The sequence below is a fragment of the Bubalus bubalis genome, chromosome 3, assembly GCF_019923935.1.
Source record: "Bubalus bubalis isolate 160015118507 breed Murrah chromosome 3, NDDB_SH_1, whole genome shotgun sequence".
Lineage (NCBI taxonomy): Eukaryota > Metazoa > Chordata > Mammalia > Artiodactyla > Bovidae > Bubalus > Bubalus bubalis.
The window spans coordinates 23,693,637-23,721,023 of record NC_059159.1 but is presented as its reverse complement, the minus strand read 5'-3'; the positions used below and the strand labels follow the sequence as shown (position 1 = coordinate 23,721,023).

Below are 27,387 nucleotides of genomic sequence, written 5' to 3'. Positions count from 1 at the left end.
CCCCTGCAGATGTACATGCTAAGTTGCTTCAGTCATGTCTGACTCTGTGACCCTATGGACTGTAGCCCGCCTGGAAGCTCTGTCCATGGGATTCTCCAAGCAAGGATACTGAAGTGGTTGCCATTGCCACCTCAGGGGATCTTCCAAACCCACCTACTGAATCCATGTCTCTTAAGCACCACCTTAGTCACTGCTTATTAACAGCATTTGAAAATGAGTGACCAAAGGTCCTGACTTACTCAAACTCAAGCCCAGATTTAGCCCAAGCAGTCCCTGAAACTGAGACCAAAACCTTCTAATTAGGAAAAAGATAAAAGGATTATTTCCAAAGGACTCACATATAACAGGTGTGTACACAAAGCTTTTTTGAGTTTTATTTTTTTCCCCGGGTTGGAGATTCATCTTCTAACATGCATGCATCTTAAAACAGTAACAGGGTCTCGAATTGTTCCGAGCAGACATTAGACAAGCACAGGGGTTTGAAAATTCCTATTTAAAAAAATGGAAATTGCAGTGGGAAATTGAGAAGTCACACACGTGGTAGGGTGGTAGTTTATCCTGCTCCCCCAAAAGCTGAATCTAAACTTCACATTTTTTTTACTACAATGACCTGACCTGATGCTTGGGTGTGCTGAGTGGCACCAGGCCCTACCCCCAAAGGCTATTGGTTCCCACTTCCTCCCAAAATGGCTCTGAGCAAGGAGAAGGGACTCCTCTGGAAGTTTCCTCCCCCAGCCTCCAAAGGATTGCCAGGGACAGCCAGGTCTCCTCTTCCCTTTGGAGACACTTTTTGTAAGTGTCACATTTCAGAAGGCCAGGGCTAGATTTGGGGGCAGTTTGAATGTTTTCCCTTTGATTCCTGTGCTCAGGTTGGAGCCCCCTCCCCACATTTCTGCCAGAAAGATGTGGGGTCCCTGGAACTGGGGGAGCCACAGGTCTAAGGCCAGAGCCTTTTAAGGGTGGTTTTAAACACACCGTCCCTTCTGGCCCCTAACATTTGAGTAGCTCAAATGCTGGGTATTGCTGAAATTTTCTCTTCAACTTGATAAAAAGACAATTAGAGGAGGGTGGGATTGGCTACTGAGAAAAGTCCTGGGTCTTTGGTCCACCTCTCTGGGCAGACCCTGGCAGACTGTGAAGAGGGGAAAGTAGGGCAGGAGCATGTAGTCCCAAGCCCTGAGCACTACCAGGGAACCTGTGTGAGGCCTAAACAGGCAAGAGGAACGCAAGGAGGAAGAGGGAGCAGGGAGGATAAGCTGCCTGTAGTGGGGACCTACGGAGTGCCACTCAGCCACAGGGGCGACTTGTAGCACGTGCCACAGACCAGTAACCCCTGAGCTAAATAAGGAGACATCGAGCGCTGCCTTGGGCTGTGCCCCTGGAACTGCTGGCTTCCTAGCCTGCCCCGTAGCCCCCACGCTGGAAGGCACAGGGAAGGAGCTCGTACTGGGGGATGAAGACTCAGTGGTTCATTAACAGGAACAAGGGCCAGAGGCCGCCTTCTAGTGGTTGAGGTGGAGTTTTCAGGGGAACTCTCGCTTTGGTGGGGAGACCTGGGAGATGAGAGTTTTCTCAGCACAGACTTTCAGAAGAAGAGGGGCAGGATGGGAAGAGCTGTGACTGGTTAAGTGGTAGAGGGAGAGAATGGAAAAGAATCCTCCCTTATCCCCAACCAGGCCCCATCCAGGCAGCCGCGTCCTATTCTTATGCCTTTGTTCTTACGAGACCCCAAATTATTCTGGGATGCCATAAAACCATTCAGCTTTTCTTCTTAGCTTCAGAGTGATGGTGAGGGTAGTCACTTGCCCCTGGACACCTTCTACTGCCCAGACAAGGCATGGTAGGACTGGGAAAAAAGCAGGGACAGACAAAAATTTGGGGATCACTTCACTTTCTCTACATTCAAACTGCAAACCAAATTTAACATCTTCATCCTTAACAAAAAGAAGAGAAAAACCTTGTATAAACCAAGATAAATAGCTTTCAGATATTTGAATGCCAAAGGAATTAAAGGACCAAACCCAAGGTTTTGAAGATAGCACAGAGAATGAACTTTAAAAAAAATTTAAAATCCACCAAACCACAGCTTAAATGTTTTGACCCAGTCAACAATACTGTCAGAAAAACAAAAAGAGCATTTAAAACAGAATGCTACCTCTCAAAATGTAAACAATATACAAAAAAAAAAAAAACACACCCCACAAAAACTCAATGTTAAAGAAGTTAGATATCTGGTAGCTCACCTTTAACTGGGAACAATTGGTTACACTTTTCATACACATTATGAGGGACATGATCAGCAGACCAAATGGCAGGAAGCTGGAGAGAGCCCAGGGCTGTGGAGGCCCCGAGAGGTCAGCCTGCCAAGCTCGGGAGTTGCTGGGCCCGACCAGGAGCAGATTCAAATTTTCATTCTTGATTAGAAGATGGGGAAATCAAGTCCAGACATTATTCCTACTAACCCCTCCCTAAGTGAAATCTGTTTTCTCCATGAGCCACTTGGTACAAGTTCCCCAAGTCACTTCGTGGTCTTGCTGCTGACGTCCAGAGATACCTACAGCCCCTTTCGGGGGCCAGGGCAGTTGTCTGGCCCATTTGCCTCTCCAAAAGGGTTCCGACAGCCCAGTAGAGTCCAAGAACATAGTTTCCATTCCTCCCTGACCTAAATGCTGTGCATGGGGCACAGAGATGTTGCTGGTTCCTGCTTCAGAAGCTGAGCTTGGCCAGGTTGAAGAAAGCCAAAGAAGCCAATCCATTCATTCAAAATGGTTCCACAAACTTCCCTTCCATTTGCAGAGTTATCTACAAGTTTCACCACATCTCATCCCAAGTCCCCAGTTCCTGGTGAGGAGGTGAGAAGACGCAGGAATGTACCTCCCCCAGCACAGAGTTGTTTTCTCTCCTGACAAGGCCAGACTGCTCTGATGGCCTCACAAAAGGACGCAGTTCTGAGGCCTCAGTAGCAGGCTCAGAAGGTGGTAGAGATCCTGAAGGAAGCAGCCAGATGCCACTCCTGAGGAGGCCTGTGGTGGCAGGTATGCAAAAAGTCTATGCATCAAGGAAACACAGCTCCAAGGCTGGGCCAGGTTGAACTGCACATCAGGCCTCCAAACTGTATTTCCCAGGTCAGATCCTCAAGTGACTTAGAAGCAACCTCAGGCTTGGGTGGCACACTCCAAAGGGGAGGGTGGGGTACATCATTCCTGCTGGCCACAACCATCCAGGCAACACATTACTGCATGGAAGCCTTGGGGCTTGAAGAGGTATCTCTGTAAGGAGCGCCCCAGGCCCCAGCTAAAAGCTCACCTACAAACGAGAATGCCTGGGAGATCTGAAGGAAGCAAATGGATGGAGGGCACAAGACCTCATTTGATACTCATCAGCTTTTCTAGAGTTTTCTCAAGGGGAAATAACTATGTAAGCATGAGGGTCCTGTTATATCCAGAGGTGCTTTCTAGTTCCTCTTGACTCAGTGGGAGACAGGCTTCATTCACAGAGATGATGTCTGCACTCCAGGGGCCGCAAAGAGCCCGGGGCTTGGGTGATGATCATGGGGTTCTCTGAGAACCAGCGGTCCCCCACCCCTGACCATCCCGTGAGGATGAACTCATTCCCCTCTGAGCTCTTTGATTCTGCTCCAAGATGCCTGATGCTGACCTGGAGCACGCCTTTGGGAGGGACAGCATTTAGATGGAGGAACTATGTAACATTTCACCTGGAGCCGAGGCCAGACAGGTAGAGGAAGCTGTGCACAATACTCCATGAAACTAAAAGTCAACCAGACAAGATCAAACGCAGCAGGGCCGAGGTGTCTAACCTCTTCTCCTCTGGCACCAGAGCATTTTGCTCTGAGAGGACCCTTCGCTGGGTCTGTGGGTGCTTCTTTAATTGAGGGAACGGAGAGCAGGGCAGGGACGGGGATGGTGGATAGGGTGATGACATAAATCATAAATAGCAAATCTGGAGCAATGAAATTTCAGAAACAAAACCCAAATAAACCCAGAAAATCATCTCTAGCCCCAAGGTATCTTACGATGTTACAAGGCAACAAAAAGGAAACACCTTTTTAACCTAGGTCAAGGGGGGAATCAAGGGTAAGCAGATGAGGCTACATCCTGTGAGCACACACACGCATGGCACATCCTCTCCCCTCCTGCTGGAGTCTCTCTCAGTGTCACAGGCTGCAGTCACCTTGCTAAAGCCCTCCCCGACCCCCACTCTGCTCCCCGCCCTCCCATCTAGCCCAGATAACACCTTCTCTCTCTTCCAATCCCCGACCCTACATTCAGCACGCTGGCTCTGGCTGAAGGTAGAAGATAACTACGTCAGGATGTTGGACATGAACTCGTTGAAGCGCTTGGAGTACTGCTCAGGGTTCACAGTCGAGATCTCGGCCCCCGCCTGTAATACACAGAGGCCCGTATCAGGAGGTGGCTCTGCCCCGCCCCCAGCTGGGCGGGCCACCTGGAGAAATCGTTCCGTGTCTCAGAAGTGCCTTGGCCCTGCTTTGCTGATTCACAATCCCAGGGCTGCACCCACTGAAGCAAGAACAAGGCAGTGGGGAGGCGGCAGAGAGGCTCCAGAGCTCTGTGGGGGCCCATTTGGAGAACAGTAGCTTGAAGCCCATGGGGAAACAGGCCTCTGGGGAGCAGCATGGCATGTAAACAAAGCTATTACTGGCAGTCAACAAGATGCACGACATGCCCAGCAGCATGAGGGAAAGGAGCCAGAGAACTTGGGGAAAAACAAGTTGGGCATTTCAGCCAGCTGCAGCGTGGGGACGGGGTGTAGATGGCAAAGAGAGAACACAAGGCACCCAGGCAGGGCCAAGGGGCAGGAGAGTCTCCTTTGAGCAGGAGCCCCCTGGGGGCCTGAGGGCCTGCCACCCGGGCCTAGACGGAGACGGGGAGAACTCACCCCGTGTTTCACTGTTTTGGCAGCGTGCGCAGCTTTCTTCTTAGCATCATATGGCGTGAGGATATCAATGATGGCCATGAAATACACCTCCTTCTTGGGGGCACCTTAAGGGGGAGAAGAAGCAGGAAAGGAGGAAGAGGCAGGGACAAGGGCAGAAAGCAGCTGTGTCCTTAACCTTTCAAATACGACATCCAGATTCATCCCTGTCATTTTGAATCTGAGAAAAGAAATGACCCATGGAGTCCTTCTTAGAAGCTTTCATAGCTCTCATCTTATCTGATCTTCACAGCTACCCTGTGGGGTTGACATGACACTGTTTAGGAGGCTCTGTCCCTCCCATGAACCTGAGCCAACCAGGCCTCAGCTATCCAGGACATGCACAGAGGTGAAGAAAGGCCTGAGAGAAGGACCCCAGGGCCCCAGAAGACAGAGTTACTGGTGGTGACCCTGGATGGCAGCCGGAGGCAAAAAGAGGCCAGAGTCAGCAGTTAATAAGGTGGAGGCTCAGGCACCCACAGGGCATCTGAACAACAGGCCTGAAGCAGGGGGTGGAAGGAGGGCTGGAGGGGCCTGGCAGGCACAGGCTCCTACTTACTTTCATGGCTCTTCATGGCATAGACGTCAACAGAGGGGTCAAATTCCCCAGGTCCAAAGAACCGGGGAAAGCTGAGGAGGTTGCCCGGGCTGTCTGGAGGCGTGCCGTAGGAGCAGAGCAGGCTGCCACCCATGCCGTCGTTCTCACACTCTTCATCCTCGGCCCGCTCCTCCACCTCCATCTCCTCCTGCTCTGCCCGGTCCACGTCGTGGATGCCCACCAGCAGGCTGTAGTCCATGATCTTCAGCTGGGCCAGGAACTAGGGAGGTGGGGGAAGGAAAGGCGGAAGGCAGAGGTTAACATGGGACATCTGGCGTGGCAGATTTGCATCTGGAAAGGGGAGAAAAGGCACTCCTTCAACTTAATTCTCCCACTCTGAAACACAGCAGAGAACAAGACATCAGAGTCTCTGCCCTGGACAAGTTCGATGTCTACTGGTAAAGACAGTCACTCCACCAGGGCAAGGAGCTGTGTGAGTCCAGCAGTGGGAAGAGGGCCTCCCTGAGGAAAGGAGTCGAGGCTGATCCTAGTGAATGAAGACAAGTCAGGTAGGTACAGCCTGCGGGAGTAAAAGCAGAGGGAGCCCTGCACGAAGAGGGAAGAGGCAATTCCATCTGGGACTGAGAGGCCACGGTGAGCTGGAGGAAAGAATGGAATGCTGCACTGCGCATTCCTCATCCATACAAGCATTGGGAGCAGCACTCTACTTGAGTCTCCTGAGCTAGGACTCCATAACCTGGAGAAGAACAAAGAGCGTGGAATGACAACCACAATAGGGGGTGGCTAAGATAAAGGTTGCTAACAAAGAGAAGTTTGTAAAACCCACGTTCACAGCAGCATTATTCACAACGATGAGTGAAGATTAATTTTATGTGTCAACTTGACTACACTACTGGGTGCCCAAAAATGTGGTCAAATGTTATCCTGGATGTGTCTGGGGTGGTGCTCATGGATGAGATTAACATCTGAATGGATAAACTGATAAAGCAGATTGCTCTCCCTAAGGTAGGTGGGCCTCATTCAGTCAGTTGAAGGGTGAAAAGAATAAAAAGGCTGACTCTCCTATGAGTAAAAGGGAACTCCTCCTGCCTAACTGCCTCTGAGCTGGGCCATCAGTCTTCTTCCTGCCTTCAGACACAGACTGAAAAAACATCAGTTCTTCCTGCATCTCAAGCCTGCTGGCCTCTGGACTAAAACTACACCATCAGCTCTCTTGGGTCTCCAGCTGGCCAACTGCAGACAGATCTTGGGACTTTTGTCAGCCTCCATAATCCTGTGAGCCAATTCCTTATAGTAAATATCTATCTATCTACATCCTCCTCTGCTTCTCTGGAGACGTCTAACTAGATTAACTACTTAATCTTAACTAGAGACCAAGTGTCCATCAATGGATGAATGGGTAAACAAAATGTGGTACATGCATTCAACAGAATATTATTCAGCCTCAGAAAAAAGGAAGGACATTCTGACAAAAAGCACAAAATGGATGGATGATCTTTGAAGACATTCGGTTCAGTTCAGTTCAGTTGCTCAGCCGTGTCTGACTCTTTGCGACCCCATGAATCGCAGCACGCCAGGCCTCCCTGTCCATCACCAACTCCCGGAGTTCACTGAGACTCACGTCCATCGAGTCAGTCATGCCATCCAGCCATCTCATCCTCTGTCGTCCCCTTCTCCTCCTGCCCCCAATCCCTCCCAGCATCAGAGTCTTTTCCAATAAGTCAACTCTTCACATGAGGTGGCCAAAGTACTGGAGTTTCAGCCTCAGCATCAGTCCTTCCAAAGAACAAGTGAAGTAAGCCAGACACAAAGGACAAACACAGTATGACCCACTCATAAGAGATCCCTAGAGCAGTCGACTTCATAAACACAAAGTAGGATGGGGCTACCGGGGGCAAGGAAGAGGAGGCAACGGGTACAGACTTTTCACCTGGGAAGATGAAAGGTTCTGGAGATGGATGGTGCGGTGGCTGCACAACCATGTGAATGTGCTGAACGCCACTCGGAACCAGTCTCAGAGGGCCAATTTTATGTTACGCATATTTTACCACAATAAAAAAAAACATTTTCTAAAGTTTATACAGTTTGGTTGTAATGAACAGGCTCCCGATTTATTAAAATAGGAGGCACCAAGTTATCAAGTGGTACAGATATCACACTCATTATTTAGCACGTGTCCTCTCCAAAGAACTTCTCCACAGGAAGTCCCCTGCCAACCAGAAAGTTGCAAGGCAAGTGGAGAATCTGAGCCAGAGAAAGGCAGGGTTGGTGGGTCTTAATAGTTGGTTTCCTGTCACTCTGACACCTGGATGCCTCCTCCACTATGGGGATAACACCAGAAAGGAAGCTTGCAGAGGAGTTTCAAAAGGAGGTTATAACAGACAAGAGAAGAAATGAGGGAAAGCACTTCAAACTGAGGTGCACAGGTTCGGCCAGCGCAGACTGTGTCCTCCCAAATGGAATGTGTACTTGCACTAGCTTTAGACGCAGTAACTACCCACACAGCTCAAGTCACCACCTTCCTCTTGTCCACACTCCTGGAAGTGGTGAATTCAATTTTCCTTAAGGTTAAGGAGGCTTCTGTTCTGGGGACAAGAGCTCAACCAAAGTAAAATCATGGGTAAGTACATACCTCTACGTCCCGTTTCAGTTTTTCCAGGAAGTTCTTTTTACTCTCTTCTCCTACGTGCAGCTTCTGCCCTTCGTTGAGGAAGTCATTGTCTTTGAAGGTTGGCAAGTCCTTGGCCTGAGAGAGCGATAGCAGTGTTAGGCTGGTGGCCTGCTTTGTTCACCTGCAAGGCTGTGGGTAATGATACAGGAGAGGAAAGGGTCCTTGGCACAAAGACGGCCAACCTGCTGATCAACAGCTCTGTCCAGGAGTCTCCAGTCCCAGCTTCGGACAGGCAGAATGCCAAGTATGTGGCAGGAGTCAGACAATGAGGGCTGATCAAAGGACTTCCTTCTGGGCCTGGACCACCAGGCTTGAGCTACCTCGAGCTCAGGGCTCAAGAGCCACTCACTGATTCAGGCTGGGCTGAGATGGAAGCTGCCAGCCCTTTAGGACTATGAAGAACCCAGCAAGGGCAAAGGTGAAAGGCTGGTGACCAAGGCCTAGGCCAAGGATGAGGACAGGCAGGAGCTTAGAGACACAGTACTTCACACCCACAGACTGCATGTCTAGGAACTAGGCTGGACGGCAGCGGAGGAAGGGACCGCAGGGGTGGGAGGTGTTTCTGATTCCAAGTGACCCATTCCACAAGTGATGAGCACAGACCCCACATACCTTCTCCTTGTCACTCGCTTCTCTGGCAACAGTAGAACCCTGAAAGGATAAGAGCTGTCAGGAGAAGTCCAAGCTGAGGCAGATTCCGCTGAGCGAAAAAAACATGGACCAGTCTTTAGGGCGAGGCAGCAGGTGAACTCAGGTAGACTGGTTAGACTCCTAGGGGCCAGGAGGCAGCAACTTGTTCACTTCCTCTGTCACAGACTGTGTACAGAGCTCTGACTAGAACCAGACCCGTGCTCAGGAAATAGGGCTGAACTGAGAGACTCAGTCCCTGCCCTTAAGGAGCTCTCCTTCTAACAGGGGAGACAGACAGTAAGCAGGAGTTACACAGTTAATTAATCCATTAATTAAAATAGTGCAAAGTGGTACAGGTGAGAAGGCAGGACGCTCTCACCTGTACAGCATGCAGTACAGGCCCGGGGTCTAGACTAGATAGGGGTTTGGCCAAAGCCTGCTTCCTGGAATTAGTGATATTTGAGCTGAGCTTGAAAGGCTAAGTAGGAAGTGATTAGGTGGAGGAAGGTGGACATGGAGAAGAGGGCAGGGAGGGAAACAATGGCAGGCAGCCTCTGTGAGATGCTGGGGGTGTGGAGAGCATGGGCACCGTGGAGCAGAAAGGAGGCCAGTGCAGCCGTGGCAGACAGAGGGAGAGGGGTCTGAGGGACCCGGGTCAGGAAGCCAGGTTCGGGAACAGCGGAGCACTGCGGTTCACAGGCACAAGTGTGTTTCTCACTGTGTCTAGAAATGTGCCTGTGCACCATCCACGAGGCCTGGACAGCCGCCAGGGTGTGTGTGCCATGGCCTGTCCCCGCCCTGCTGCCCTCGGTGTGCACATCCCCCTGACAGGAAATGAAGAACATTCACTGCACATAAATAGGGGACGTTTGGGGCTTGAATAACCTCCTGTCACTGTCACCCGGACATGAGACAGCCTTTGGCTCAAGTGGGTTAGGAGTACCAACTCTAGAGCCACTTATCCACACCAAAACCTATGCCCCGGCTTTCCCAACACGTGGAAGTTGCAGCTGCAGCCCCTCCAGGCCTCAGGGAGAGAGGGCCACAGAGCTGGGAAACACAGAGCTCTTACCTTGAGGTCGTACTTGCGATGTACAGTGAGCCGATGGCTGAAAACGTTCCTGGTGACCACCATGTAGGTTTCCACACCATCCACGGTCAGGCGGTACATGCCCAGGAACTGTGGCAAAAGGGTATTGCCGTGACACTCCACTATGAACTAGAAAGGAAGGGAGGAAAGGGACAGGTGAAGGTGCCGGGACAGACAGGGCTCTTCCCAGGCTCACATGCCCCCTGGGATTCCAGCCTCTAGACTGGTGCTGGTTTAGTAGCTAAGTCGTGTCCAACTCTTGCGACCCCACGGACTGTAGCCTGCCAGACTCCGCCGTCCAGACTCTTGCGACCCCATGGACTGTAGCCTGCCAGGCTCCTCCGTCCATGGGATCCTCCAGGCAAGAATACTGGAGTAGGTTGCCATTTCCTTCTCCAGGGAATCTTCCCAACCCAGGAATCAAACCCAGGTCTCCTGCATCGCAGGCAGATTCTTTACTGACTGAGCTACAAGGGAAGTCCAGCCTCTAGACTGCTGCTGCTGCTAAGTCACTTCAGTTGTGTCCAACTCTGTGCAACCCCATGGACTGTAGCCTACCAGGCTCCTCTGTCCATGGGTTTTCCAGGCAAGAGTACTGGAGTAGGGTGCCATTGCCTTCTCCAGCCTCTAGACTAGTGGCTTCCAAACCAGATTCTATGAAGTCATGGGGTTCCTCAGACCTGCAAAAGGCAAGGCCACCCCTGCCCCCAATTAGAAGGCAGACTGAGAGGCTGAGCAGGCCGTGCAGAGCCCCTTTGGTTTCATACGGTTGGGATTCTGCAGGAAAATCACTGATCCCGGCCTTGCATCCTCTCTGCCAGCCTGATATGGGAAGCCAGAGGGGAGAGAGGGGGTGCAGAGGCAGGGCTGTGAGGCGGCCGTCTGGGGAAACAGAATGGATTCGCACTCACCACTCTTGCTCATGCCAGACCCCAGGGTTTTCTGCTCTAACTCCCCAAATGCCAGAGGGCCCCTGCACCACCTCTCAGGTGCCCACAGAGAAGCCAGTTTTCCCTGAAGACCCAGGCAGGCTTCAGACAGGCACCCCCTGCTTTTCCCACAGACAGGTTCCAGAAGAGAGGCGAGAGGGGATGGGAAAAGCCGCAGCCCTGCTGAGCCGACAGGACCTCTCTCAGAAGAAATGAGGCAGGTGCCAGAGGGTGAAAACTCCCCAACTCTGAGGAGAAACAGCTGGTCAACTGGGACTGCGCCCATAACACACCTTCATTTCTTTCTTCTTTTTCTCAAGGAGGCATTTCACCCCACAGAAACACAGCCCCAGGGGAGGGCAAGTGCCTGGTTATCAGGAAGCACCCGCCATTACCAGAGAGGACCCAGCCCTCCCCAGGAAGCTCTACCGGAGGCTCCTCTCCCTCTTCCAACCCATCCTCTGCTGTTGAGGTTCACGACTCACCATACCTGGTGGTATTTCTTTAAGATGTTGTGCATTTCAGCCACATCCTCACTTGAGACAGTCTTGATCACAAAGCGCCGGTCATAGGTAGTGAGGAATCGTGTGCCACACCGGCCCTGGCTGTCACTGTTGATGGGGGCGCTGCGTGTCACTGAATTCTGATGGACCAAGACAAAAGCTGGTCTTGGGAGGGGAAACAAGGACTCTGACTTTTACTCTGAGTATTCTCTTATGGGCCAGACTGCTCTGAAGCCAATAGCACTGAGGCAGATGAGACCTTACCTGCCCCCTTTCTCTTGGAAAATTCACGTCTCTCCCAAGTCTTCCTTAAGAGAGACATGAGTTGTTCCTCACCACCTGCTCCTAATCCTTGACTGTAATGAGAAGAGGACCGACTGTGAAATACTTCTTTTCATTCTGATCTTAGAGAGCTGCTCTAGAACCTAAAACTCAGCCTCGGATGTTAGGGGCCTGGGCTCTAATCCTGACGCTCACAGGTACCGTGACCGTGGGAGAACCACTGCACTTCTCTACTCCTGAGTTTCCTCACCTGGAACACAAGGGAGCAGACCGAGATGATGTCCCAGTCTCTTGGGGGTGATGAAGACAAAGCTTAGGAAATACTCAAGAAGTCAAGCATAAAGAAGGAGTGGATAGAGTTGTCTTTATTTTCTGTTATGTACCCTCATGCTAGAAATCTCTTCCTAAGGCAGGAAGCTGGTCCTCACTGCTCTGCCCAACACCTCTCCCCTCACCTCAAACTCCTGCCTGTCTGCGCAGAGCTGGGAGGCAGATCTGGGGAGCTTTTCTGGCTTTGTCCCTGCTCCTCCCAGGGCCCCACTCCTATCAGAATCTGAAGCAGGAGAACCCTCAAGCAGGGAGGGAGTAGGGGAAGGTGTGAGTCAACCAAAAGAATGTGTTCACCAACCAGATGCCTGGAAAAGACCTCTGGTAGGTCAGAAGACAGAGGATGGACAAGAGCAGTTCCACCCCTGCCTCATTTCCAGGAGATGCCTCTCTCAGTCACTGGTAGTCTCAGAGCAGAGTCCCCTCCCTGAACACCATCCTCCCTGCCCCTCTTCCAGTCTTGAGCACAATTATTTGCCCACAAGACTATTAGAGAAATAAACAAGATGTGGTTAGATGGCCAAAGGGAAGGGAAAGAGCCACCGTGGAAGGAGATACCCCAACAACCTAGGGTTGCACTAATGGCAAGAAGTTTTCAGAAAACCTCGTGCTCTGATCAGGGCATGACAGTTCAGGGTTTGGTCCCAACGGGAGGGGCTGGAGGGCGGCCCACCACCTCTTGGACATGACCATTCCTGATTGCTCAAGGCCCTGGCATCCCTTCTGCCTCTCACGTCCCCATCCCTCCTCCTCAGGAGGCCCCCTGGAGCTGGTGGAGAGGGGAGGAGACTCTGCTTCTTGTGGTCTACTCTGTGAAAGACTTTCCAGGAGCGGGGTGGGAGGAATGACAGTATTATCCAAGATGCGGGCATCCATTTTATATTTCACTAGGCTGTACATTCCTCTTTCCCCCAACAGACAACTGAAAATCAGCTATATTTTTTACTGCTACACAAGTGAAGTGGAAAATTCTCCCACCTTCATCACCAGGCTGTCTGCCAGGGGAAGAAGTCCAAGGAAGGTGCTAGGTGGAGAAGTAACAGAAGCCACAGATGGTGAGTCACACTAGAATGTCCCTGATTGGGACTGATTGGGACTGATTCCTCCCAATAGGTCAAAGGCCTCTGTGACACGATCACCCCCTAAAAGGGGCAGCTTCCTGCACTGCATGCCTAGCCCCCTTCCAAAGTCAGGACAGAGGACAAGTTTAGGAGGTGGCACTCATATCTGGCAAGAAGTTACACTACCCTTGAAGTCTTCCTTTTCTAATCTGTCTTATCTGCTTTAAGAGGCCTCATCTCCTGCTAGCAACAATTCTCTCTCTTTTAAGTCAAACTATGGAGGAGAAGGGTTCTTCAGCCTAGACTGGGAATGTCAGACTAAAATGAAGCAGCTTCCACAGACCCCTCTCCCTCCACCTGCGCTCCCTCTGAGGGAGAGGAGCCTGAACCTAGGAGGCACCATCAGAAGTACTTCTAAGGCCCTCATTCCCCCAAGAGCCCACCAGCACTGGACAAAGACTGCCTGGGTGGAGTGAGACCTGATAGGAAGACACAGCACAAGAACAGTAGCACATTTTTTTCCTCCACTTGTCCTGTGGCTTCCTGACCAGCCCCCTACCGCCCCCTGCCTCCCACTCCCTAACCCTCCTGATTTTGCAAAGACATTCCATACCTGGTAATCCTGATCGTCAATCCCAAACCTCTCCCGGAGATTTCGGAACACCATGGGGCAGTACTCCTTAAACTTGAAGCGGCTGGGGAGGTTCTCTCTGGGGAAAAGCAGAGACATGTTTCTGTGAACTCCTTGCTCCTCTAATTCATACATCAGGGCTTCTCAAGCTGTGGTCCACACGTCACCTGGATCGGAACAATCTGCAGTGCTTAAAATGTAGCCCCCAACATTCTGGAGGTAAGTCTGGAAAGTTGCATTTTTAACACACACTCCAGGTGATTCTGAGCATGTTAAGGTTAAAAACTTCACATTCCTTGTGCACATTCCTTAATTCCTTGTAAAAAATTACTCTAGCTGTATATTTATGACTTGTGTACTTTTGCTGAGTATATGCTATCTTTCCATAAAACTTACACTGAAGTGGAAAAAAAACCTTCGTGGAAAAAAACCTTCCCTGCAGAGAAGTGAGACTGCATGTGCGCCCTCCTTCATAAGTGCTGAACTTGCTACAGAAAGGTGGCTGCATGTGAACAGCTGCTGTGAGGTAAATGTCAGTTTGATTGCTAAAGGGAAAGCCTTTTCTCATCAAAGGACCCCTCTCCTCTGCGGAGGCTCTTATCAACACATCCTGAAAATGGTTACACCCAGGACGTCCTGCCCTTGGCTTCCACTGGGATGGAAGGGGTGGGTGCTTTCCTAAGTCTACTGACCGGGATCCTATCTTTTTACGAAGCCTTGTTTGCTGGCTGCTGGCACCAATCTACGTCCTCCCCACTCCTCAGTCAATGCATAGACGTCCAGGAGGGAAGAGAATTACCTGAAGGGATGCCTCCTCCAAACCCTCCATCTTGACAAGAGCCACCTGCTTGGGAACTCCCTTTCAGAAATGCGTCCCTCTATTCTCATCACAAGGAAAAAATTTTTTTCTTTTTTTTAATTCTATATCTATATGAGATGATGGATATTCACTAAATTTACTGTGACAATCACTTCATGAATTATATAAGTCAAATTATCATGCTGGACACCTCAAACTTAAGACAGTGCTGTATATCAAATATATCTCAATAAAACTGAGGTGGGAAAAAAAAAGAAATATGTCCCTCTGATTACTCCAGGATGAGAGACTTCAAGGAAATAAAAAGTAGAGGCTTCTCATGAAGGCAGGTCCTTGTCTCATAGTAAACAGCACTGCAGTCTAATAACTAGCACATAAACAGTTGTTGAAAAGACAAAAGGAATCAGTGAAAAGAAAGAAAAAAAAGAAAAAAACAAAGATATTGGAAGTTCACTTTAGGCCAAAATGTCAATGCGGTGGTGGACACCACGGACCCCTGGTACAATGTGGTACACAGTCGACTCCTGAGCCCTGACCTCTGGCACAGAACCCCTTTTCCTGTCCCAGAGGTTAGGGCTGCCTCTCCTTCCTTAAGTGGTGTGATATTGAACGTAATAACAAATACATATTTAGTCTTTGTCCCTGTTTCTCGCACAGAGTCCCTAAAATCTTTGGAATTTGCTAAGTGGTAAGCAATAAAGGTGTATTTTGTTCTTTGTAACAAACCCCCTTCAATCACACCTGAATTTATGTTGATGAGGTGACTTCTGTTACACCTCTAAGGATGGGTGCTCATGGCCAGGGGAACCAACCAGGACTAGAGGGCTGGAACTTCCAGTCCCAGGCCCCTGACTTCTAGGAAGGGGAGAGGCGCTGCAGTCAGAACCAACTGCCAATGGCCAATGACTTCCTCAATCATGCTGTTATAAAAGTCTCCACAAAAATCCAAAAGGACAGCGTTGGGGAGCTTCCAGGTTGGTGAACACATCGAGGTCTGGGGCAGGTGGTGCACCTGGAGAGGGCCTGGAAGCTCCCTGCCCCTTCCCACATACCTTGCCCCATGCCTCTCTTCCCCCGACTGTTCCAGAGTTGCATCCTTTTATGACACGCCAGTAACCTAGCATGTAAACTGTTTTCTCGAGTTCTGTGAGCCACTCAAGCAAAGTAATCCAACCCAATGGGGAGGGTCGTGGGAACTTCCAACCTATACAGCAAATAGGTCAGAGCACAAGTGACAACCTGGACTCGAGACTGGCATCTGAAGGGGGTCGGGGGGTAGTTTGCAGGACTCAGTCCTTAATCTTTGAGACCTGATGCTAACTTCAGGTTGCTAAGAGTCAGAACTGAACTGAATTGCAGGACACCTTGTTAGTGTCCTACAGAATTGCTTGATGTGGGGGGGAACCCACATATCTGGTGTTAGAAATAAGCAGTTGTGTGAGAATAGAGGAGAAACAGTTTTTTCTTCTATACAGGTGGCCACTTAGCAAGTAACAGCTATGAAGACAGACAGCTTCTAGAATACGATGTTATTACTCACTATGCCAGAGAGAGGCCACTAATAGATGTTTTCAAATCAAGCTTCTCTTCCGGGCTAACAGTCTGGGAATGGTGGGGTGACAGAAGTCAGCTGGTGAGGTGGTGGGTACTGTGGGACAATGGAGAGTGGAACCAAGATTCAAATGCAGAAAGGAAGAGAGTGTGAACAACACATATTTCTTGGGTGACCCACAGAAGGATGAAAGAGCCTCTACAAGGCTTAGAGGAGGTTCCAAACTGTGCCAAGGGAAATGGCTGCTCCATCAAAGTCTGAGACACCAGTTTTAATCCAAGAAGCCACAATGAGCAAAATTGGGAAAAAAAATTGAGATTTTAGATAGCACCCCTGAGCACCATGCTCAGTCTGTGGTTCACACACTAGTTGGAAAGAAAGGAGCTTGGCTGCATCCCAGGTCAGGAACATGCCTGGCAGTTCTTTCCTCAGACTAAGATCAAGATAGGGCCACTGCTGTCAGCCTCGTGCTAGACGCCTCAGCTCCTGGGCAGCTCACTATTACCTAAACTGGCCCTAGATGAATCACCCTGTGCGAGCCACAAGTCCTGAGGGACACTGAAGGTAGGCTGATGGAGGACCGAGATGACAGGACAGCACAAGCGGGAGAGGCACATAATGAACACGTTTTCCAGCCAGTCTTCCAGCTCTGTGATCCAGGTGTTGCTTTCACACCATGCTAGGTGCTTGCTTGCCCCCTGACGGTGAGGTTTTGGGAGGCTCTCTGCCTTGAGGGAAAGAACTGCCTACAAGACCCACTCAGCTGGCCACTTACTTATTGAAGAGATGATTGTCCACCTTGATCTTGCTGTAGGCTTTGAAGTCATCTGGCATTAGCATGACAGGGACAGGGACATTGCTCAGCTCATTGATCTGCAAAGCAAGGGGAAAATGAGGTTCTCAGCCAGGCCACCTGCCTCAAGAGATAACATGCTACACCATAGATGCCACCATCTCACCAAAGACATGTCTGCGGATTCCCTTCTTGTCTTTATTTCTGTTCTTCTCTTCAAATATTTAATATGTTCCCAACTTCATCTCTACCTATTGTAACTCTCCCCACCTGATAAGGCCCACCTCCTCTGTGAAGCTTTTCATGATTCTCCAGACTATAAATGTTCTTTCCCATCTCGGAATTCCTGAAGCTTTGTTTGTATCCCTCTTCTGGCCATCTCATAGCCTCCCTCACATTGTATTTAATGCTCATAAACCTCATAAGCCTGCTTGACTATAAGTAGGCAAGATCATATCACTGATCTTTTTAAGCAAAGATCATCCACCTGACTCTTGGAGGCTCCACACAAGCTACCTGGCACCATGATTTGCATATGGTGGATACTATGTAAGTGTATTTATCAAATGCAAAAATAAATGGATCAGTGAATAAATATCACCCAATATACACTGAGTATTCACTGAGGCCTTTGAACATCTTCATACAAATTAAAGGTCACTCCAGAAAGCAGCCTGGGCAAGAAAAAATCGGGGTGGATTTATGTGGGTGTATAACTCTTACCTCCAAAGAATTAAATTTAAAGTGAGCAGAAGAGGTAGACCTCTGGCTACTGACTTACTCTCACTCTCCTGATTAGCTGCTTTCATCAAGCCAGTTCCTAAAGCCACGTCCTGCCTTGGTCTGAACTGGGGGAGACGTGGGAGGGGTGCCTTGCCCCACTGCAAACAAACCTTCTCATTGTCTTTCATCCCCTTCAAGGAGCTGGAGGCTGCACAGGGAACTGGCCTCCCACTGGTGCAGAGCTGAGAAGGCAGCTCCTGCCCTTCCCCATCCGAGTTTAGCCAATTAGTGGCCTAATTAGCCACAGATGTCCTCTTCCATCACAGCAGAGTATTTGACATTTGACCCTCAACCCAGTTGCCACTAATGCATTCAGGATTTAGAGAGGAAACCTTAGTCCTGACTTAATGGATAGGGGGAAGGGGGAGTACAGTCTTGGGTCTCCCGGATACTTTCCTTGCAAATCCTATTATCTCAATGAGGCCCCATGCGGCAGTGAGGGAATAACCTAGTCATTAGGACTCCTCCAGGACCATAAATGGGGGGAAATACCATTTAATTTGCTGCCCCTTTCATGTTCCAAAGCTTTTTTATTTAGAAATGTCAGAGGATGGAGGAAGTTCACATTAATGCAGTAACTGGGCGGGGGAAACCATTCCTTCCTAGAGCTGGTGAAAAACCCAATTTACTCTTGGGGAAACGAAGGATATGTGTACGGGGAGGGGCCGTAGGGTAGTAGTGTTAAGTTGGCAGTGGTGCAAGAGCCTCAATAAACTGCTGGCAAAACTGACTGGCACAGATATAAAAGTACATCTTATATGATTCCATTTATATGAAATTCTAGAATCTATAGTGAGAGAATCCAGTAAGACGTAGCCTGGGTCGGGCAGTCGTGTGGTTGACTGTAAAGGTACATGAGGTGCCAATGCTAGGGTATTAGAAATGTTCTACGTGCTGTTTAGGGTGATGACTCCATGGGTATGTACATTTGTCAAAATTGATCAAATTGTAGGCTTAAAATTTCCAGCATCCAGGTCTGAGACGTCCACCACTGGCTAAACCACCACGGACACACACAAAATCACCCTGCAGTTATCTTTCCGGGGAGTGCTCACAAGACAACCTGATTATTAAGTGTATGCCTATGGAGGAAACCACTCCACTTCTTGTCTCCCTGCCAACAGAAACAATTCATGGTGGCTGTGCCACTTCCTTTTTCCTGGCATATTAAGTCTGGCTCTGAGATTTAAAGAAGTTCATGGCTCTTATGCAATTCTTCCTTTTCTAGCTTATACCTCCATCCTAGAAAGAACTTACCACTGGCCCAAAGAGTATGATTTTATACTAGAAGGTTCTGGTATCTGCTACTGATTGAATCTGTGTTAGGCTAAAATCAAGACTCTATGCCATGGTCAGGGCTTGTTACTGGGAGAACTAGGAAAGACTAAAACACCCACTTGCGAGGGGTCAACTGCCTCTTAGCCAGGATGAATTATTCTAACAAGAGTTGTTCATTATTAATTTTCTGTGTAACTCAAAAGTGTGGCATAGTTTGAACAGTTGTAAGTTGGTGAGTTTTTAGTTCTCATCTCTATTCTCAACTATACAACCCAACAGCAGGAAACTTCTAACAGACAATATATTGCTGAATAATCCATACAGCTGAACTGTGTAGACTCACCCTCATTTCCACTGGGCCACATGTAGATGATTCACTCTAGGGATTAGCTGTACTATTTTTTTTTAGTTGTGCTAAATTTTATATCCCCAGAGAGTTCTATTCAATTTCAATTGAACCAGCACTTGCCGAAATACCTACTACATGCTTCATTTCATGTTAGGGAGAAGAGTGTGTGCAGCAAGGGAGCGCTGTGTGCGCTGCGCACAGAAAAGTGGGAGGCTTATCCTCTTACTGGGGAGATGAGACAAACCCACGATGCGGTGAAACTTGAAGTCAAGGGGCACTTAAGTAAGTCAGAACACAGGGGCGGCAAACGGAACAGCAGAGTTTCAGAGGAGTCAGTCCCAGCGCTCACACATCAGGCTAGAACGGAACCTAATGCCCCGCCTGGTGTTGCCAAGAGCACTTGACGCTGGAAGAACCTACAACGAGGTCACGTTACACCCTGCTTAAAAACCTTCCACGGCTCCTCACCAGCCTCAGGGTAAAGTTTTAACTCCCCAGCCTGGCATCTAAGGTCTTTCCAGATCTGAGACTCGGCTAAACTTGTATTCAGTTCACTTCTCTCAGTGTAGCCTTACTATGTGCCCTTACTGTCCCAGAAGCCGCAGATACAAAAATGAAAAGATATGGTCTCTGTTTAGCTGGGAAGGCAGACAACAAATAACAAATAGAATGTGATGAGTGCTACAGAGTTATGAATAAAGGGAGACGAAACAGCAGACTAAGAAAAGACTGATCTGGGAGTTCCCTGGTGGCCCAGTGGTTGGAATTCCAGGCTTTCACTGCCATGGCCCAGGGTCCATTCCGGGTCAGGGAACTGAGATCCTGAAAGCAGTGCAGCATGGCCAATAAATAAATAAAATTAAAAAAAACAGACTGAGTCTGCCTGGGAGTGGGAGAGCTGGTTGCTAGAAGAAGCTATAGAGAAATACAAGTGAGAAAGGCCTAAGAGGTAGTTCGCCAAAAAAAAAGAACAAAACACAAAACCCAAGGAAGGGAATCCCAGCTGTGGGAACTATAAGCCTCAGAGGTAAAAAGTACATTGCCCATTTTTGGTAAGGGGGAAGGGCAGGGGGAAGGGCGGCAGGATAGAACAGAGGTACGAAGAAGTGGAGGGAAATAGTACAGGAAAGACAGGTGAACGGCCTTGGACATTATCAATATTAGTAAATAACAGTTGCTTCTATTCATGGCATGCCTATGAGTGGTCAATTCTCTATATTATTATGTATCATATATCTCACATATATATATATATTTTATTCTGTATTTCTAATACTTAATAGTCACATGAAATAGTATTAATCTGATTTTGCCTTTTGCAAAAGATTCAAGGTACCTCGCTCAAGGTCACACAGACAATATGTGCAGAGTCAGGATTTGCTCCTAGGTCTGCTGGTGCCAAAACCTGGGCTGCTGACACTGTGCTGTGCAATCCTTGCTATGGGCAGCTACCTGGACTAAGGTAGTGTTTTCCATTCCTTCCCTCTGTCCTAATAATCTTCAAGGTAAGTGTTATGCTCATTTTATAGAAAAGGAAAATGAGGCTCAGAGAGAAAATTACTACTCCAAAGCTATACTAAGGCACACAGCCTGCATTTGAACTTAATTTGTCCACTATATAATAACTTGAACTTATCTGTGTAGGCAATGGGAAGACTTCTCAGGTTTAAGTCCAGGAATTCACATGATCAGATGGATGATATAGAAAGTTAATTCTGGAATCAAGTGAGGTTTAGAAAAGGCAAAGATAAGAGACAGCAAAACCATTTATAAGGCTATTAGAATAGTTCCCAGGTGGCGCTAGTGAATCTCTGCAGACGCAGGAAACACAAGAGACACAGGCTTGATCCCTGGGAAGAGAAGATCCCCTGGAATAGGAAATGGCAACCCACTCCGGTAATCTTGCCTGGAAAATCCCACGGACGGCTGGTGGGCTACAATCCATAGGGTTGCAGAGTTGGACACGACTGAACACATATATACACACACATAATAGTTCAGGTAATAGACTATAGCAGCAAAAACAGAAGAAGGAATAAAGCCAAGGGAATCATCTAAGATATGGCTAAATAACACTTCTTCTGTGAAAGCTTCCCTGTCTTTCCCAGGATGAACTACTCACTTGTTCCTCTGTTCATCTTTATATCCTAACTATCACATTCACTTGGGTAATTACTTGTTTACACGTTTGATTTCTCCACTAGACTCTGAGCCCTGAGAAAGAAGAGACTATCTTACCCATTTTTATGTCCCTAGCACAATGGCTGGCACATAGCCGTTACACAATAAATGCTGGATGGAAGGACAGATGGCCAGAAAAAAGGGGACTGAAAGATGACTAACACTAGGAAAAAGAGATGGCAAAGCTGGTGTGACCATGCCAAAGATTCATGGTCTGGAGGATGGAAAAGAAGATTAAGGTTTGAGGCTATGACCAGACTGTAAAGAGTCTTAAAAGCCCAGCAGAGAAGAATAAACTTCACTTGGTAGACAAAAGAGAATGACAAAAAGCTTTGAAGTGCGAAAGGCTATGACTAAAGCAATGTTTCAGGAAGATCTGCCTTTCTTTACTACCTAGCACACTTCTGGGCCAACCTCCTTCACTTTCAGCAGAAGTGCACTTGCAGAATGCAACTCATTTGAGTAGTATGATAAACAGAACATATTAGAGTGGTAAGTCTGTTGTATCTCACACCATGTAAGTGGTTCCGGGATTATCCACATGATCAACTCTATGAGCCATCAGCATAAATAATGAGGAGGCTAAAACAAGCTGTATGAGAACTTAGGAGCAGTGAGTTCACGCTATGCTGATCTGATTGGACATGAAAATTCAGTTGCCGGTTCTAATCTGGTGAACTTCTTTCTGATTCCAGAAGCCTCCAACTTCCCTGTGTGACGTTCATTGGAATTGCTACCCAGGAAGCTTCCCAACACGTGCCAGGGTTCTGTGGGTGGCTCAGCAATGGGCTGGCCACCACTGGCAATCATTTGTTACCTGCCACCATCAGAAAACCTGACAAGTTGGGAAATGCATTCCCGAGACCAAGGAGGTCCAAGTGAGATCAAAACTCCAGAAAAAAAAGAGAAGAACAGAGAGCCACAAGGGCCAACAAATCCACCCCTGGGTTTATTCCTCCTTTTTACACCTTGGTTTTTCTGCTCCTGTTTTTGAGTCTCAGTGTTCTCTGTGAGGTGAGAAGGTGTGCTGAAGGACAAATTCATCCAAAGGCTTCATAGGGCAGAAATATTTACTGAAGATTTTTAAAGTAGCAGGAGAAAAGGAAAAGGCAAGGAAAGGAGGTTCTGGGTCTGCATTAAGCAAAGAAAATGTGTGGACAGAATGGGGGAAGAATGTGGGGGAGAACTGAGCAGACTTAAGAATAAATCTGTTCCTCACACCATTCACAAAAAATTAACTTAAAATGGATTAGAGATCTAAATGTAAGAGTTAGATCTAAAAGAGTTTTTCTTAGAAGACTGAGTTTTTCTCAGAAAAAAATATAGGAGTAAATGTTCATGATCTTGGGTTTGGCAAAGCATTCTTAGATATGACACCAAAAGTACAAGTAACCAAAGAAAAATAAACTGGACTTCATCAAAACCAAAGAAAAATAGATAAATTGGACTTCATCAAAATTAAAAACTTGAGCTTCAAAAGATACCATCAAGAAAGTAAAAAAAGATAACCCAAAGCATGGGATAAAACATTTGCAAATCATGTATCTGATAAGGAACTTGAATCTATAATATATAAAGAACTCTTACAAGTTAATTATAAAAAAATAAATAGCCCAATTTTAAAATGAGCAAAAAAGTAATTGGCAAGGGATCTTAATATGTCTCCAGTGAAAATATACAACTGGCCAATAAACACATGAAAAGATATTCAGCATCATTAACTATCTAGGAAAGGAAAACAAAATCACAATGAGATACCACTTCAAATCTAAGGTGGCTGAAATAAAAAAGACAATAACAAGGGTTGACAGGATTTGGAGAAATTAGAACCCACATACACTACTGGCAGAAATGTAAAATAGTACAGTCATTTTGAAGAATCAGTCTGGCAGCTTCCCAAATGGTTAAACATAATTACCACCAACCTCTCCTATTCCTTCTGATCACTGGGGTGAGGCTTCAAACATACCCAGTTCCTGAAATGGCCAAAAGGTTATCAAGCCACGTCTGCCTCCTCTGATCTCTACATACTTCTCCCAGGCCATCTCGTCCCTAACTCCAGGCCCCCTGAACTGTATTTCATCCACGAAAACACTAGTTTCTCTCTACTAGTTCTCCTCTAACAGATTCAAAGTCTTCTGAGCTTTTCTTCCTGTTTCCTCCATAAAGTCTAGGGGCTGCATCTCTTGTCCATGACAGGAGGTCCTGTTTCAATACTGAGTTCAAAGGCCTCTTTTTCCACCCAGAAGTAAATCAACCACCTCATGGGAGAATATGTAACTGACTTGTGCTATAGATAAAGATGTATCCATCCCTCATCTACCATACACCATCAGCCAGAGACCATCAATGTCTAAATGCTTAAATAGGTGAGAAACTAAAGAAACAAACAAAAGGTGATATTTTTTTTCTATAAACTTAGATTGCAAAAAGTTGCAGCAGTGGGCTCTGAAGGAAGGTAACCTCTAAGAAAGGTTATCAATCCACCAAAACAAAGTGGTTCGGACTCCCTTGAGAACTGCAAGATTTTATAGTCTTCTGAGGAGATGCTCCATTTCACACAGGGACCCACAAAATCCTAGACCTTATTGCAGGTCAAGAGGAAGCAATAAAACTCTTGACTAACTGATCTTCAAAGCTGGGCCTGTCAAGGACAGCGGTGTCCAGTACCTTTCCCCTGAGGCGCTTGCTCAGTATATCCAGAGGCTTGGGTCTTGCTTAAAGTCAATACCTTCCCAGATAGCTCTCAAACAAACTTTCTTTAAAGTTAGCAAAGAAAGAGGGTGACTGCCTAGTCAAAGAGAATCTTAGATACCTCATTAGCAGAGTTTCACTGCCTGCCTATGGGAAACCAAGTACCACACACACCAAGGAACTGGCAGGCACAGGCACAGACACCTGAGCATACATTCAGGTTCTCTAAGAAGACCATGATTCCCATCTGTCCTGGAACCTGGCTGAGAGGCAGGACAAGGAACAGGAGGCAAATAAAACAAGACCTCTCATTCAAGCACATCATCAGCCAATGTAGCCCATGGTGCGGACAATGAGCTGCATTTTTTGCTCTGCAAAAGACCACAGGTGAACTAATTCTCCACTCAGGGCTTTCATTTCTTCATGTATAAAATAAGGGACTCAAGGTCGCTTCCAACTAGCAGTAATAGTCCTGACTTTCAGACCACTACCAGTTCTCCACAGAGACAGGATGCCTTCTAGTGAGAAGCAAGCTCCACAACAAAATCAAGGATTGATTTCCAGGCAAGGACATAGGGTTCACATTTTAATGACCCAGTTTCCCTTGCAGTATTGTCAGATGACCCCTGAGGCAGCAGGAAGCAGAGAGAACAAACTCTGCTGGACTGTTGGATCAAAGCAGCTCCCAGAGAAGATCAAATAGGTCAATTCTAAAGGAAATCAACCCTGAATATTCATTGGAAGGACTGATGCTGAAGCTCCATGTGAAGAGTTGACTCACTCGAAAAGACCTTGATGCTAGGAAAGGTTGAAGGCAAAAGGAGAAGGGGGCAGCAGAGGATAAGGTGATTAGATAGCATCACTGACTCAATGGACATGAACCTGAGCAAACTCTGGGAGATAGTGGAGGACAGAGGAGCCTGGCGGGCTACAGTCTGTGAGATCGCAGAGTTGGACACCACTTAGTGACTGAACAACAACAGCTCCCAGAGGTCTAGGCATAAAGCCAGACCACAGAGAACCAGTGGTTCTCCCCACCCTAGCCAGGACCTTCACCTCAGTGAGGTCTTTGAAAACAGTAACTCGGCCAAGACCAGGAAAACTTGTTGGTTGTCTTCATTAGACCTCACCATACTCATGCATTTCCATATTAGAGGTAAAACCCTGGCTGGGACTATGGTTCATCAATCTTCAACCAGAGGCTCTTCCAGTAAAGCAAAGCAAAAAGTCCTGCTAGCCCTGCATCCCTTTGGCATCACTTGGTCTTGTGGGCAATTTCAAGTGCTCCGAGAAGTCAGGGAGCCTACAGAACTGATTGATATCCACAGAAAACTCAAGCCATCAGCTTCATTTTCCTCATTCCAAACTTTTGGCTGGTGAAGTGGCATTTCAAGTCTTCATACTTCCTCTCCTCATTTCTGGTGTAGGGACTCAGTGAAATGGTCAGAATGCAAGAAGCACGTAGTTGGAAGAGAAAGAAGACCCCAAACAAACAGGACACAAAGTCTTCCAGCTCAAACACTGTGCAGCGTTCCAACTTCCTAACAGGAGCTATTGGACAATCCCAAAGCTACCCAAGGATCCAGGGAACCTCTTATCCTAATCATCGTTACATACAATAGAAAGCACAACACCTGAGAAGCCAACACCTTTGACATGAACCCCACAGAGTTCAGGTCCTCTGCTATGAATGGTCCTCATAAGCAGGCCTCACCTCCTCTCAATGGTTACTCTCCCTTCCCCCTAACCCAGGAATACCCCAGTGAAGTGTCCATGGTCCAAGGAAGCCTGTGCTTCTTCAGTGGATACATCTTCAAGAAGAAAAAGAGGAAACCCAGAGAAGATTTCCAGTTGGTGGTAAGGAGGTCTGGACGATGGGGAAACTCAGAGCAGCCACATCAACCAAGCGACCACAAACAGAGGAATACTCAGGCAGACTAATGCCACTTGCCTCTCAATTGGACAGTGAGCTAGGCAGCCCATTACAAGGAACAAGGAGGAAAACAAATGCAACTAACGGGAACGAGGTGAGAAGAGAGGAAGAGGGGATGAAAGCCCTTTCATCCCACCCAGGCCTTCTCTCTGCGCTCCGGGGGTTGCCCTAAGCCAGACGCATGAACCTTGAGGGGCTGGAGGGAAGGGGAGGACGCGACGGCACGCCACCGTCGGTGACACCAGGCCTCGCGTGGCGCGCGGGGAGGCACACCAGGCTGGGACAGCGTGCAAGGGTGGGGTAGGCGTGCAACTGGCTTGGCTAGGGGTTGCAGGCGTCACTGGCTGGGCCTGCCGAGCGAGGGCCCTGGGGCTGCGGGGGGCGTGAGCACGCGCGGGGCCGCGCTCGGAGGGGCTGGTTACCGTGTGGTTCACCCCCCACATCAGGACGCTGAGGATCGGCTCGCTGGCCCGGAATAGCTTCACTTTCTGGCACACGAAATGCTTCTTCTTGGTCTTGGTCTTGCTGGCGCTGAGTGGCGCCACCGCCACCGCCGTGGTGCTGGTGCAGTTGGACGACATGCCCGGGGCGGCGGCGGCGGCGGCAGCGAAAGGGGGGGCGGCCGAGACGGCGCACGAGCCAGCGGTCCCAGGCCTCCCCCGGACCGATCCCCACCCCCCGCTCCCTCACCGCGCCATGGTCGCGCCCGTCCCGTTACCTCCCCACCCCGCCCCGGTGGTTCCGTCCGCCCCACGCTCCGCCCTCCCCGCCCCGCCCCGCCCCGCCCCAGGGAGCCGGCCGGCCCGCTCTGCACCCCGCCCCGGGCAGTGCCGCAGCCCCGCCGTCACCAGGCCCTTTCCTCCCTGCCTGGGTGGTACCGCCCGTCCCGGGGAGGTAGCGGGCCGCCCAGCCTGCTCCTCCTCCCCGGGCCCGACAGGAGCCAAGCCGGCCTCCGCGCGCCTCAGAGCCCCGCGCCCTAGCAGGGAGGGGAGGAGGGCTGGGGGAGTCTCGCAGACTGCTGCGGGAGCATCTCCCTGACCGGGCCCCCAAAGCTAGGGTTTGGGTCTTTCCTCAACCTGACGTGCCAAGATGGCGGCGGCACCTCGGGTCCGGAGGGGAGGAGGGGCGGGAATGCGAGGAGGGTGGGACGTACCATCCCCACCCCGGGGGAGAGAGGAGGAACACAGCGAGGGCAAAAGGAAGTCCTGCCGGGAAAAGCAAGAAGCGCCCCCTCGCTCCACCCATGCGTGGATCTTTCCCACTCCCCTGGGACCGTGGGCGCGCTCCCCCCGCGGGACACGCCCTCTCCCCCCAGGGCCAATGAGACGAGCCAGCTGGAAGCCTTGGGTTTTATGAATGAGTCCCGCT

The 27,387-nt window shown here is 49.0% G+C and overlaps 1 protein-coding gene and 1 long non-coding RNA gene across 3 annotated transcripts; one reads left to right on the top strand and one right to left on the bottom strand.

Moving 5' to 3' along the window:
* Positions 1–350: 350 nt before the first annotated feature.
* On the bottom strand, positions 351–26,731 carry PIP4K2B (phosphatidylinositol-5-phosphate 4-kinase type 2 beta). 2 transcript variants are annotated; one of them, XM_006074342.4, is made up of 10 exons: positions 26,442–26,731; positions 16,784–16,881; positions 13,619–13,715; positions 11,323–11,475; positions 9,886–10,032; positions 8,796–8,834; positions 8,145–8,258; positions 5,513–5,771; positions 4,918–5,021; positions 351–4,401 (listed from the first exon to the last, which is right to left on the bottom strand). In XM_006074342.4, the coding sequence occupies exons 1-10, from the start codon at positions 26,598–26,600 to the stop codon at positions 4,321–4,323; spliced, it is 1,251 nt and encodes a 416-aa protein (XP_006074404.1). In that variant the 5' UTR covers positions 26,601–26,731; the 3' UTR covers positions 351–4,320. The 2 variants fall into 2 exon arrangements, with proteins under 2 accessions (XP_006074404.1, XP_006074406.1); XM_006074344.4 differs by lacking the exon at positions 26,442–26,731 and adding an exon at positions 17,695–21,062.
* Positions 12,869–14,480, top strand: LOC112583684. The gene is made up of 4 exons (XR_003107806.3): positions 12,869–12,999; positions 13,775–13,855; positions 14,040–14,162; positions 14,352–14,480. It is a non-coding gene; the product is annotated as an uncharacterized LOC112583684 (long non-coding RNA).
* Positions 26,732–27,387: the final 656 nt, after the last annotated feature.